The sequence below is a fragment of the Sinohyriopsis cumingii genome, chromosome 5 (genome assembly GCF_028554795.1).
Source record: "Sinohyriopsis cumingii isolate HCF-2022 chromosome 5, ASM2855479v2, whole genome shotgun sequence".
Classification (NCBI taxonomy): Eukaryota; Metazoa; Mollusca; class Bivalvia; order Unionida; family Unionidae; genus Sinohyriopsis; species Sinohyriopsis cumingii.
This window is the reverse complement of record NC_142965.1, coordinates 35,915,868-35,929,306: the sequence shown is the minus strand read 5'-3', so window position 1 is coordinate 35,929,306 and position 13,439 is coordinate 35,915,868. Positions and strand designations below refer to the sequence as shown.

Genomic DNA, 13,439 nt, shown 5'->3' with positions numbered 1-13,439 from the left:
TAACCTATTTGTGTTGCTGTTCCATAAAGCATCAATCAGATCAGAGATATGAGACATCTAAAAGGTACAGATAACAGTTCATTTTCTGGTGGCCTAACCACTGAATTTTATTAGCCATCAGATAAAGCACTGCATTTCATGCTGGTACGCTGGTATAATTATTGCAACAGTATACTCAGAATCATGTTTATTACTTTTAGAAATAAAAATGCTTCAATATGACTGGTTAATCAGAAGGTTAACAGAACAAGACCTTATCCTGATAAACATTATCTCTACAGGGAGATCTCAATTTTAATCAGATTGGAAGACAAGGTAGTGAGAAGTCTTTAATATACATACCCTGGGCAGAGGAACGCAGTAAAGATGACATTGGATTTCCACTTTTCTCCACCAAAGGCTGCAAAATGAAATACAAAACATTTAACTATCACATGCTTCACAATTATGATATCGAATGATGACATGAATACATTTTTTGTATCACATACTGCATAGAATACAATTCTGATATCACAAACTACGCATAATACATTTTCATGTCACATACTACACATAATACAATTTTGATGTTGCATACTGCATAGAATACAATTTACGATGTCACATACTGCACAGAATAAAATTTTGATGTCACATGCTGCACAGAATACAATTTTGACGTCACACACTGCAAAATACTATTCTGATGTTACATGCGTCACATAATACAATTCTGTTGTCCAGAGTAGCACTCAAGCTTGTTTGCGTAAGGGAACATGGTACTCTTAACTAAAACTGCATTGAGTATAACTTAAAATATCCAAGGCATATTTACAATTCCAAATAATTCTATAAATTTGACCATTTGTAGTTTACAGAAGAAAAAAAAACAAAAACAAACCCCCAAAAAACCAAAGCTGTTAGTTTGCCTACATGGATTTTTTAGATGTTAGATATGGTGAAGCAGTCTTCTTGGGATGTTAGCTCATATCCAGTTTTATGACTGTACAAGCAACTGGGTCCAGGAAACTCACTCATCAAAGTTTTATGGAATCACTTAAGTGTCAAAAGTAGGTCAGTTACCTAGTTAAATATTATAGGGTAGTACTCCTTACAATGCAGCAAATATCATTTCTCGTGACTGAACAAGCCAAAGCAGGGCCTGAAAATCGCAGTGGTCTGAGGTCTGGTATGTGCAAGTTTACCCTGTTGGACCCAAGAGATAAACTTGTTAGAAGTCTGTGGAACCTCTCACTTTTCCAAAACTGGAAATTAAAAGTATTCCTCTGCATTCTCAGAATTGTTTCTTAAGCAAAGTGTAAAATATTAACAAATATATATGCAAAATTACATACAAGCAATGTTACTCAAAGCCTAGTAACACTTTTGCTGTGTACATGATAGTCACACTGGAACAACATGTATAGAAAAGTGTGTGAGCCAGTGCTATTTTACCTCTAAATCTGAGTTCCCTTTCACATCAGTATCAAAGTCCCAAGAGCTAAAGTCTAATCTCATTCAAAGGGGTTTCACCTTATTACTTGGAAAAAAGCAATTCCAAAGTCATTCATTTGAAGCCTTTTTCAATGCTACTCAATATTTCTGATGTAATGGCTGGCTGAAAACTGAGTTCATGCATATTTCATGAATGGTCCTATACTATAACGTTGAATTAGCTACTGACTACAACACTATGACTGACTACAACACTAAAATGCAAACTCACTACAACACTATGACTGACTACAACACTAAAATGCAAACTCAACACAACACTATGACTGACTACAACACTAAAATGCAAACTCACTACAACACTATGACTGACTACAACACTAAAATGCACCAATAAAAATAACTGATCATCAATAGTTTAGTTTCTTGTATATCAGCAAACCCCAAAACTGGCAGGTACCCAAAAACGCAGATGGTCGCCCAACCAAACAAGGATGCAAAGTATTACAAATGCCATGTTTGCACATTTAAAGAACACTGGAAAACAAATTGGCTGTGGGTCAAATGTGATTGGAATACAGGAAAAATAAGTTCAACCTTTTTAAAGTTCCCTGATTTAGCTCACAGGTCCAATGCCTTATACCACAGTAAAACAAAATTAAAGGTTGATTTTACGCCAGTTATATTAATCTTGACTCCTGTGACAGTGAAAACAAATACCATTTAACCCTTTCATGTCTATGGACCAGTTTTCTGGTCTAGGGGAAGTAAGTCTGTCAACATTATGGATCGCTTTACTGGTTGGAAGCATTGTTCATTGTTCTTCTGGAAAATCACAGTACCCAACTATATACATTTCAGGATTCCTCTAATAGCTTCCTTCTTGTAATGCAGATATTATATTTGGATTATCTCACGAGTTGGGGCCCCGAGTGGCCGAGTGGTCTAAAGCGCTCTTCATTACGGATCACTGCCATCTCACCTCTGTCTGCGGTGGTTCGAGTCTAAGATTCAGCCAATGTGGATATGTGAGAAAGCTTGCCAGTAGCTTCTCGTGGGTCGGTGGTTCTTTCCGGGGTTTTCCCGGGTTCTTCCTCCACCATTAATACTGGCTGCCACACATAGCCTATCGTGTGCTGAAAAAATGGCGTTAAACCCGACAACAACAACGACCACAGATCTCGCGAGTTTAGCTTGAATACAAATATAAATACTGAACAAAGAAGGCTTACAAGTATTTTCTGACTTTCTCACATACCCATGTTAGCCGAGCCTGAGACTCAAACCCATGCAGACAGAGGTGAGATGGCAGTGATCCAGAATGATGAGTGCTTTAGACCACTCGGGGTCCTTCTAGCTGAGGTAACTTCAGCTCTAAAAGTCCCTAGTTTATGCAGATGGTGGGAACTTTAAAACTAAGACCAAATGCAAAGACAATTCCAGCAGAGTAACTAGATTCTAGTAGTTTGGAACTAGTTTTTATGGTATTTCTTTATTGATCTTTTTTATATATATATAAAAAAATACCCATGTAATACTGTACTCTACAAGCAATTTTCTATTTGTTTTAACTGATTTTTGGAGCAACAGGGGAGAAAAAAAGAAATTCTTGATTACCATAATTGGACTGCAAGTCCACCATCATAATGACTTCCTCAGCTCCCACTGATTCAATGTCTCTTGACAAATACTGGCCTTACCTGTTTATACAGCATTTAGAGCATTCATGGGTTTATGTCTTTGTCATAAATATAATGCCTTGGTAGCAGAGTGTGGGAAAAAAATATAAAATTTCCCTTTCAGATCACAGAAGGAAAACCCCAGCCTGGAGGTTGTTGTTGTTGTTGTAGGGTTTAACGCCATTTTTCGGCACACGATAGGCTATATATGGCGGCCAGTATTAACGGTGGAGGAAGAACCCGGGAAAACCCGGGAAAGAACCACCGACCCACAAGAAGCTACTGGCAAGCTTTCTCACATACCCACATTAGCCGAATCCGAGACTCGAACCAACGCAGACAGAGGTGAGATGGCAGTGATCCGTAACGGAAAGCGCTTTAGATCACTCGGCCACTCAGGGCCCCCCCAGCCTGGAGGTTCACAAGTATGAATTGTAGATGGTGTTAAACAAAGTCATGGAGTTCTTGTGTGCAAGCAAAATGTCTTCTTTCAGTTGCAATGACCATGACCTTTGAGTTTTAACCCGAAATTGACAGGGTCCTTCCATTCACCCCAGTGGAAACCATTCACAAGGTTTGGAACTGCTAATGGAAGACAACTCAAGTCTATGTGTAGAAACAAAACTGGTAACAGGTAAACTGACTGATCAAATTAAGATGCATGTGACTGATTCCTCTGTTTAACCTACAACCATGCCAATTTAGGTGAAACAGTATTAAAATGAGGACATCTTCTATGAACATCATTCCAGTGAGAGCGCTTAATCATGGTAGTGGAATCATAGAAAAATATGTCTAGTGAAATTACCTCAGTACATGTTGGAAGAACTTACTTTTGTATATTCTTGCAGAAATGTATCCTGCTGGGGTTCCTAGGCATACATACAAGACCTGTACAAAGAAAAAAAAAATTATAATTCAGATTTTGCCCCCCAAAAATTCTTAGCCACTATTTATAGATAGCACATGGAAAACAACATACAAAATTTTCATGCAATAGATAGGCAAGTATGTCACATGGAAATTAAAATATATATTAGGTTTGATATGCAAGGATAACTGCAAAGTTAAAATCTTTGAAGCCCTATATCGCTTTCAAGACCATGCTCCTATCGGGGACTATTAAGAAGTTGTCATAATCCAAAATTTGTCATCCCCAAACTTTCTAGAAATTATAATCCCTCGAACATATAGTGTTCTACTGGCAGGGGTGCAGAAATTTTGTCAAAATCAAGGTGTCCACAGACATGAAAATTAAAAAGTTTATTTGTCCATATAAAAGACCCACTTGTATATATTTTCATAGTTAAAAATAATAATGGAAGAAAGAAATGCCAAAATGTTTTACTTTAAATAAGCTGCACAATTCAAATGCATGCATTATTAGTGCGACACATAAAATATACTGGATATTTTAACTTTTCTTATTTTAGATTATTATGGTCAGGATCTAAAACTCTAACATTCTTGGTCTAAAACTGCTAAATCAGTAATAGCATATGAAAGGATACATATGAATTTAGGTCTAGATATTATGATATTATATCCTTGATATTTTTCTGTAGGATATCATATATACTGTTGAAAACAATGCATGCAGTTCTGTTGATATAATCAGTTCCAACTTTTAACTCGTTTTCAAGTTGAACCTCAAACAGAATTTCATGCCTAGTCTGAATTTTTTTCTTCTCTGCTTTGTTATGGCATATGCTGTGTTGAGCAGTGTCTTGCAATGCTTGGTTTGGCTCACATGGTATTTATTTTACATTCGACTTTTCACCATTCGGCCCTAGCTTTATAAGAAAACAATCCATACAGAAGCATTCCTGGAAAAAAAACATCATAGCTGCACATAATGGTCTCAAGGAGTCCATATGTTCATAACAACAGATTCCTCAGGGATGCCCTGTCCTCCAGCCAATAAAATTTATTCAAATATAAACATCAAAAGATATCATATAAACCAGTTCTGTCTGCATCCATTGGTTGTATTGATAGAAGCTTCAGCTGGTTTCATTTCTACTTGATAAATTTGAGCATAAACTATCTAAATATACAATGCACCCATATGGAACTTGCTGGTATAAAGTATGAATTGCATTTGTGTAAACATCGCTTAGACATAACAAAAACTACTGCCATTTTAGGTTACAGGCCACAATTTACTTGTCCATGGACGAGTAAGCTTGCAAACATTTCTGGTCCGTAAGGACAAATTTTTGACTCAGAAATGTAGATAATGGATTTTTGCACCCCTGTTAGTAAAAAAACTTAAATGAATCCACATTAAGGCCAATACTTCTTTTTAACTGCTTAGTGTTGAAACTGTCTCTGATGTTCCCAAGCTATAACAAGACTTTCAAGACAGCTCACCATGGTGACTATACTGAATGTTTGATAATCACATCTTTCATTTTGGACCAACTATATTTAATGAGAAGTCCAAAGTCAATTTCTATGTAACAATCCAATCGGGAGAAGTAGCAACACAACAAGAGTTTTGTTTTTTGGTCCCTCCCTCCCCCCCTCCCATCCCCTCCCTCCCTATGATTTAAACGTGTGAAGGGGATGAGGAAATGAGATCAGACACATCTCCAATATGACCCTGGGTAATGATTGTCCTATTATCTTAGCTTACAGCGTTTAAAACCAAGAAACATATTATCATGTATGCATTTAATAAACATAAGACAATAAATATGGCACATCCAAAACAGGCCCTGACACATGTCCCCCAGGGTATGGGTCTCCCCTCTGAGTCATAAGTTGGAAATTGTCAAGATTCAAATTACATAACCATGTTCATATTTAACATGCATAAGGCAATAAATTCACATGCGCATCCAACACAGGCCCTGGATCAGTCAACTCAGATTCTATTAAGATCTTATCCAATAACCATATAAACACTTATAAGAAGACAACTACAAATAGGCAGCATTGTAACTGTGCCCCTGCCCCCACCCACCCCCATCGATCTGGTCATACATGTAATGACAAAGCTTGGAGGTATGGGGTTTGAAATTATGCCTTTGACTTCATTTTTTTCTAAAAGTACTACAGTAAAACCTGTTATGAGTGACCTCTACTATGAGCAGCCACCTGTCATTTCTGACCACATAAACACTGTCATGAGCAAACACCTGCTGAACGCAACCAGCAACCATGATGTTTTGGCAAAATATGCATTTCGACACTGCTATGAACGACTGCATCCCAAAAATGAGGATAAACTACACCAACCTTTATTTAAATTTAATCCCTGTAACAAAGACCACTTCTAAACAACAACAAAATAAAGGCTAGCTACCAACATTGTTACATATATCTGATTTAATTTATATTTAATTTAATTTAATTGTTTGTAAGTTTCAAAATCTTATTATTTTAATTTCATTACATGTCAAAGTAATGTAATTTTGTTTACTAGGAATTTGATATTTTCCAGAAATTAGTTTGACCTGACTGTTCAGTTGAAACCACCTAAAAACAGATCTTTGTATCTTTTGCTGACCTAGTTCCTGTTCTTGATTGAGAATCAAGTAAAAAAACTGCTTATTTTTAACTCATTTTTAATGTGTGAATGATAATAGTGAAATCAAGGCTGTACTGGAATATGTGATCTTAGTCATGTAAATACCTTCTAAACTGTTCTGGAATGTGATCACATGACCATCATACGAGCATCTATTTTGTGCATTATTTGACTGTATAACCATTGTCTACAGAGAAATAATCTCGGTTGGGCTTTTACCTTTACACTGGAAACTGTTTGTGACCAGTTTGGAGTTAAATTTTAATTTTTATTCAAATTATTTGGATTCTAAAAGATTAATTCTTTTTCCTAGAAATATCTGAGTGCCCATACAGAATTCTTGGACAAAGACATTTCTTTAAATTTTATTTGGAAATTCAAACACCGAAATATTATTGTCTGTGGAATAACAAAGAACTGTAGACACTGAAACACCATACTGACTACAGTATACATCATCACCTTCCATTTTGGATTTTTTGTAGGGACACAAACTTGAATTCATTAGAACATTTCATTACTAAAATGTAATTCATGGATTATTTTTGGATTTGATTCTTAAAACCATTAAGTTCTTATTTTTTCATTTTTACAGTGTTTATTCCAGGGAAATGATTTGTTAAATTTGTCAAAGCTTGTTGTTTCCTCTTTCTTTTGTTACTGATTATTAGAGCCATAACACATAAGAATATCTTAATTTTTGTAGGTATGCTTATAGTGTTTTATACTTTCTATTGTAAACCGGACTAAAGTACATGTAGATTATTCCTGCATTTAGCCAGGTTTCAGCCTTCTAGAATCCATATGTACGAGTAGGACTCAGAAGGACCTTATCCCTATGAATGACCGTATCGCGAGAACATAGACACCACTGACCTATATGGAATCATTTGTAACAATGACTGCTTGATAGTAACAACTGTTAAACATAAAAAGAATAAAAAAAGCAACAAAAAAAAAACACCACCACACCCCCAAAGGATTCTGGCTACTGGTGATAGATGGCATCAGTCTGAAAACACAGTGGTCACGTATATGAAGAACAATGAATGAACCTCCAACTAAAAATAGACAATTTTAACACTGAAGAAAATAATTATTGTAATTGAAATACCACTCAAAAATAGAGGTTCAAAGGTCAGTAAAACAAATTTAATGTTATAAGGGAAAAGGAGTAAATCAGAAATGATTTCATATGCTAATACATGTACATGTGATCTTCAAATGTAAATGTGATTTCATCTTTAATGATAGAAGTATATCTTTGTTGCTATATAATTTTGTTTTAAGATGAATGCATACATTATTTTAGCAAGAACAATTAATAAAGAATAGAATGTATGTATAGTAAGTGGTTATTTTTAATTAAATTGTTTTGAGACTGGACTTTGGAAACTGGTCCTTTTGTACAAATCTGTTATGAAAGACCACTTGTCTTGAAGACAGTTTTTTGTTGGCAAAAGAGGCAATCTCTCACTACAGGTTTTAGTGTACAGTTGAACTCTTTTTAAGCAACCTCTACTATGAGTGACCAGTCTTTTACATCCAAAACTGAAGTGCCTATAAAAAGTTTACTATATAAATACACTAGCATAAGCAACCAGTGGCCACAATTTTTAGCCAAGATATGTTTCAACATAGCTAACACCATAATCAAACAAGAGTCCCAGGAAATGATTAATACTCTACTGGTCAAAAAGATATATGACTGAAAATAATTTCCAGGAATTGAAGAGAAGATCATTTCTTCTCTATAACAGTTAAATTTTGAAAATATCTCTGATAGTCTTAAACAATACCAGGATTTTCAACTTAGCTGCTGTGGTGTCAGATTGGCACCATTCTTATTTAGGACCATGCAGATATCATTCAAGTCTGTGGATGAAAAACAAAAGTCGATATGAACATCAATTCAGAGGGGGGAGTGAAAACAACATTGTCAAGACAGCAATAGTGGTAACCATGCTGGATGCATGATTGGAGCCATTTTCATTTAGGAATAAACTGGGCATCAAAAGATATTAGAAGTATATTGGAAGATACTAGAAGTGTATAGTGAAAACCCTATGTCAATATGGCCATCCATTTGAGAGGAATAGAGACAATACTTTTAAGAGGACCACCATAGTGGCCATACTTAGGGTCAGTTTGCATCATTTTTATTTATGGCTAACTAGGCACTGTAAGAAATGTTCTGATGAAAAACCCCTTTCAAAATGACTCCATTTAAATGCAGTAACAATAACAAGATTTTCAAGATGGATAGGCTAAATCTGACACCAATAAGTCCAAGAAAACATCTTAAGATGTCTTCTGGGGAAATCCCATACTGATAAGACTTTCAATTTTGGGTAATGATAATATCTTCCAGATAGCTGATGTTGTGGCCATATTTGGAATTCAGATTGGCACCATTTCCATTTAGGACCAAACAGACACCATAACAAGTCTTTTGATGAAAGCACAATGTCAACACGACCAATACTCTGACAAGATTTTAACCAATGTTGATTTAGTGACACCAAGATTTTAAAGATGACCAATGTGGCAGCCATATTGGATGTCTAAGTGGCACCATTTTCATTTTGGACCAATGAGACATCATACAAAGTATTTCAGTAAATAATACTGCTGATATGACTATCATTCAGCAGGAGTTGCAGTAACAAACTTTTCAAGATGGCCACTGTCATGGCAATATTGGATGTGAATGTGGAACCATTTTCATTCAGGACAATCTAGACATAATAAAAAGTCCTCTGGTGAAAACCCCATGCCGACTTTTCATTCAGCAGAAGTAGCCGTAATAAGATTTTCAAGATGGCCACATTAAGGACCAATCAGACATCAAAAAATGTTCTATTATAGATAATCCCAACTAGATATGACCATTCAATCAGGAGAAGTGGCAATAATAAGATTTTCAGGATGACTGCTGTAGTGGAAGTCAGATCGGCACTATTTTCACTTAAGGACATCTAGACACTATCAGAAGTCTTCTAGCAAAAACTTCAAGCTGACAGAACCATCCATTGAAGAGAATTAGCAACAACATTTTCAAGACAGCCATTGTGGTAGTCATGTGATTATTTATTCAGGACTAAAAGTCTCCAGTTAAAATCACCATGTTAATATGATGATATATTCAGATGAAGTACCAATAACAAGCTCGTTAAATTTAAATGAATCCAGGAATCTTTAGCAAAGTTATGCTGCAGAAACATAAGGTGCAAGGACAGGATATCTGTTGTCTAAGTTATCTTGCTGAAACCAAATTTTTGCAATCACTGTGGACAACTCCTAAAAATGAAGTCATGGAAATGAAACTCACTCAAAGTCTCTTCAATGTAAATTTATCATAATACAGGAACAAATCAAACTTGGTTGAAATCAATCGATTTGTACGCCAGAAACCAAAGTCATGAGCCCAGCCAATAAGGAGATATAACACCTGAATATTAATTTGTGGAATGATCCAATTTCAAATTCATTCAACTTTTCATCAGTATAAAGGTGCATGTAAAGTTTGGCTGAAATCCAATTAACCGTGGTAAAGTTTGCCATAGAGAACATGGCAGTTGGGTGCTAGGAAATCTGGGGCATAACTCCTGTAAATGAAGTTGTGAAATGCTGGAAATTTAACTGATTCAAAGTCTCATTGGAATATAGCTGGATGCCACTTTAGGTAGGAATAAAACATCTTAATTATGTAATGCAGTGGGAGCAGAAATAAGGAAAATAGGCCATCAGGGACCTCAACTCCTCCAAATGACATACATAGATGAAAACTGAACATTTTTGGGGATGCAAACCAAATTTGGTCAAATTACAAAATTCCCAGTAAAGTTATTTTGTGCTAACTAAATTATTGCAGAAAAAATGGATGGATGGATGGATGGACAATATAATAACGATAGGAGTTTGCAGACTTCATCAAGCGGGCCCCAAACAAGCATGAATTAAAAGGTTACTTACCAAGGCACATGTCATGAGAGCACCCCTGTTTGCTGGAGATAAAAATCCCAAGCAGGCAAATGCTGAAATGGAAGGAAAAATTACACAACAGTGAATAAATATCTATGCAGAACTTGTGGTATTTATGTTAGGTCTAGCACAAAAACAATATAATTTTTATTCTAAGACAGAAGCAAATGAACCAAGCTTTTTGTTACTGAACATCAAATGTGACAGGTTACCTGGCTGGCTGAGCTGCAGTAAAATCCATGACACACTTTGGGAGATGTTGGATCTTCAGACATGATTTTGGACTACGATAAAAAATAGCTGAAAAATTTTTAAGGGAGGTTTGGGGGTCTTCTCCCAATGGGGTTTCGAGGGGCAGCACGCCTGATCTGGGGTCCAGGGGGCCAAAGGCCCCTGTCCAAAAACACATTTTACACTCATAAAAAACTGCTCCTGGTGCAACTTATGATCATAAAATAAACCAAAATAATCATTTGAAAACGAATGAACTTACCAGAAATGTTCAACTTTACTTCAATAATTTCACAATATTTATAGTCACATGAATTTGTTCTCCAATACTATTGATGCTTTAGTTATTTCATGTATAAGAGTCATGGGCTAACTAATATACGGAACAAATAATTTACAAGGGTTGTTGCAGAATGGGATCAAACAGACCGCTTCTTAAAAAACCTGGTCAGAGATGATTTTTAAAAAAACGGACTATATCAAGAAAAATCGGATTCAGTCAGGAGAAAAGCGGAATTCCACTTTAAAATGGAGAAAAATCATGTCTGAGTACCAAAAGTGTGGTGTTTTGTTTCTAAAGACAAATGACATTTCTAATGCACACAAGAAAAATAATTCAGTCATGCCTGGTTGCAGAATAAAAAATTGGAGGCCTTTTAACAGAGATAAAATAACAAGTCACAAATTTTTAAAGCACTTAAGTTACTGTTACAATGTCAGTGGTTTAAAGCTGTTTTTATTTCCCTATGAATGGCTTCATCCCTTTGGTAGCCTCAACAGTTTTCTCACGCTGACCAAATTCTAGGCCAATTTAAGCACATGTGCATGTAGGACTGTACTGTTTAAAAAATATTTTCTTTTGTTTGTGTTGACTTTAACTAGTAGCAAAATGCAACAGACCAAAACTGATCCCTTCTGTTGATCACTAGAGGTTTCTTTATACTGGTTTGCCTGTTTTTACCTATAAAATTTGCCTCTGTACCAGAAAAAAAGATGAGGCTGTTGGTATTCATGTACCGAGATGTGTATAATGTCTTTAAAGTTAACTGTCTCAACATCAAATTCTGTAAGAAGCCAACTTATTCTATTCACACAGTTGTAGTCCCATATCCCTCCCGACTCTGATCAGTGACTGTTGGCAACAACAGCGCGCCAGAAGGAGAGTTGGCATATCACTCTGATGGATTATTTGATTCAAGATAAAACAATATAAATGAAAGTAATTCTCTTTTTATTTCATAGACATTGCACAGCCATTGACAACTTCATTAAAAAAAATCATAGGCACAATGGATTTTTTAAATACCGTTTGTGCTTTGATTTACTCTTGTTCAAAAGAAAATTAATAATTGTGTTGGGGGGGGTAATAATAATAATAATAATGAGGACTTTGTATAGCGCCTAATCTTTAGAAGCTCTTAGCGCTTTACAACATTAGACAACACCTATAAGATAAAAAACATGTAATGATATGATTACAAAAACAAACACCATCAAATTAGAAAACATTAAAAAAACATGCTGAGAATATTTAAGGTAGGAAACATTAATAGGTCTTTAAGTTTGTTCTTGCAGTCGAAATAAGTGAGTTTTGAGAGCAATCTTGAATGGGATCACTGTGTCTTTGTGTCTAAGTTCAGTGGGCAATTCATTCCACGTTGCTGGGCCCTGGTATGCAAAAGAACACTGTCCATATGACTTTGTTTTCATAATGGGAATAACGAGTATATGATTGTCCGAACAGGATCGTAAGTATCTTGCTGGTGTGTACACATGGATGAGGTCAGATAGGTATGTTGGACTAGAGTCCGACAGTGAAAAGTAGCACAGAGAACAGATTTTGTGTTTGATTCTGGATGGAATGGATAGCCAGTGTAGGGTACAGAGCAGCGGGGAGGTGTACTCTGATCGTGGTACTCTAAGTATGATCCGAGCAGCTGTGTTTTGAACTTTTTGAAGTTTCTGGAGCAGATATTGAGACGAACCAGGCATAAATGAGTTACAAAAGTCCAGTCTTGAAAGTACTAATGAACACACAAGTGTTTTAGTGCCATCAACTGAAAGATATTTGTGAACTGAGCTGATGCGTCTCAGCTCAAGATATGCAGCCTTGCATATGTTCATGACATGTTGGTGCAATGTGAGAGTACTGTCCAGAGTAACACCTAGGTTTCGTACTGATTGTGTGAATTTAATGTTGGTGTCGCTGATATTTATTGTTTGAGGTAAAGGATGTGAATGAGAAAGTCTTTGTGTTGTGATCAGAATGGCCTCAGTTTTATCATTCATCTGCAGCTTGTTACATGTCATCCATGATTTCACATCAGAAATGCACCTCTCTACACCTTGGATGGTAGCATCAACTTCAGTTGGGTGGCTAGATTTGTATATTTGGGTGTCATCAGCGTACAATTGGTGAGACACTGGATGATGATCTATAACAGCTTGGTTTGGAAATTTGCCGGTTTCTATTTATGTATGATTGTAAGTCACATGAACTAGCCATGCAGACAGCTGAAGGATAACACTCACATCAAGCTTGGAAACTCTTTAACTACTGATTTATTTTATAA

General features: G+C 35.9%; 1 protein-coding gene across 1 annotated transcript in view; it reads right to left on the bottom strand.

The window, feature by feature from the left end:
• Positions 1-13,439, bottom strand: part of LOC149798937 (transmembrane 9 superfamily member 2-like) — a 117,942-nt gene that overhangs the window by 23,194 nt on the left and 81,309 nt on the right. Inside the window, exons 11-13 of the mRNA XM_089957852.1 lie at positions 10,627-10,688; positions 3,950-4,007; positions 343-400 (exon numbers count right to left, since the gene is read on the bottom strand). Of these exons, the coding sequence (XP_089813978.1) occupies positions 343-400; positions 3,950-4,007; positions 10,627-10,688 (178 nt within the window). The remainder of the gene's footprint in view (positions 1-342; positions 401-3,949; positions 4,008-10,626; positions 10,689-13,439) is intronic.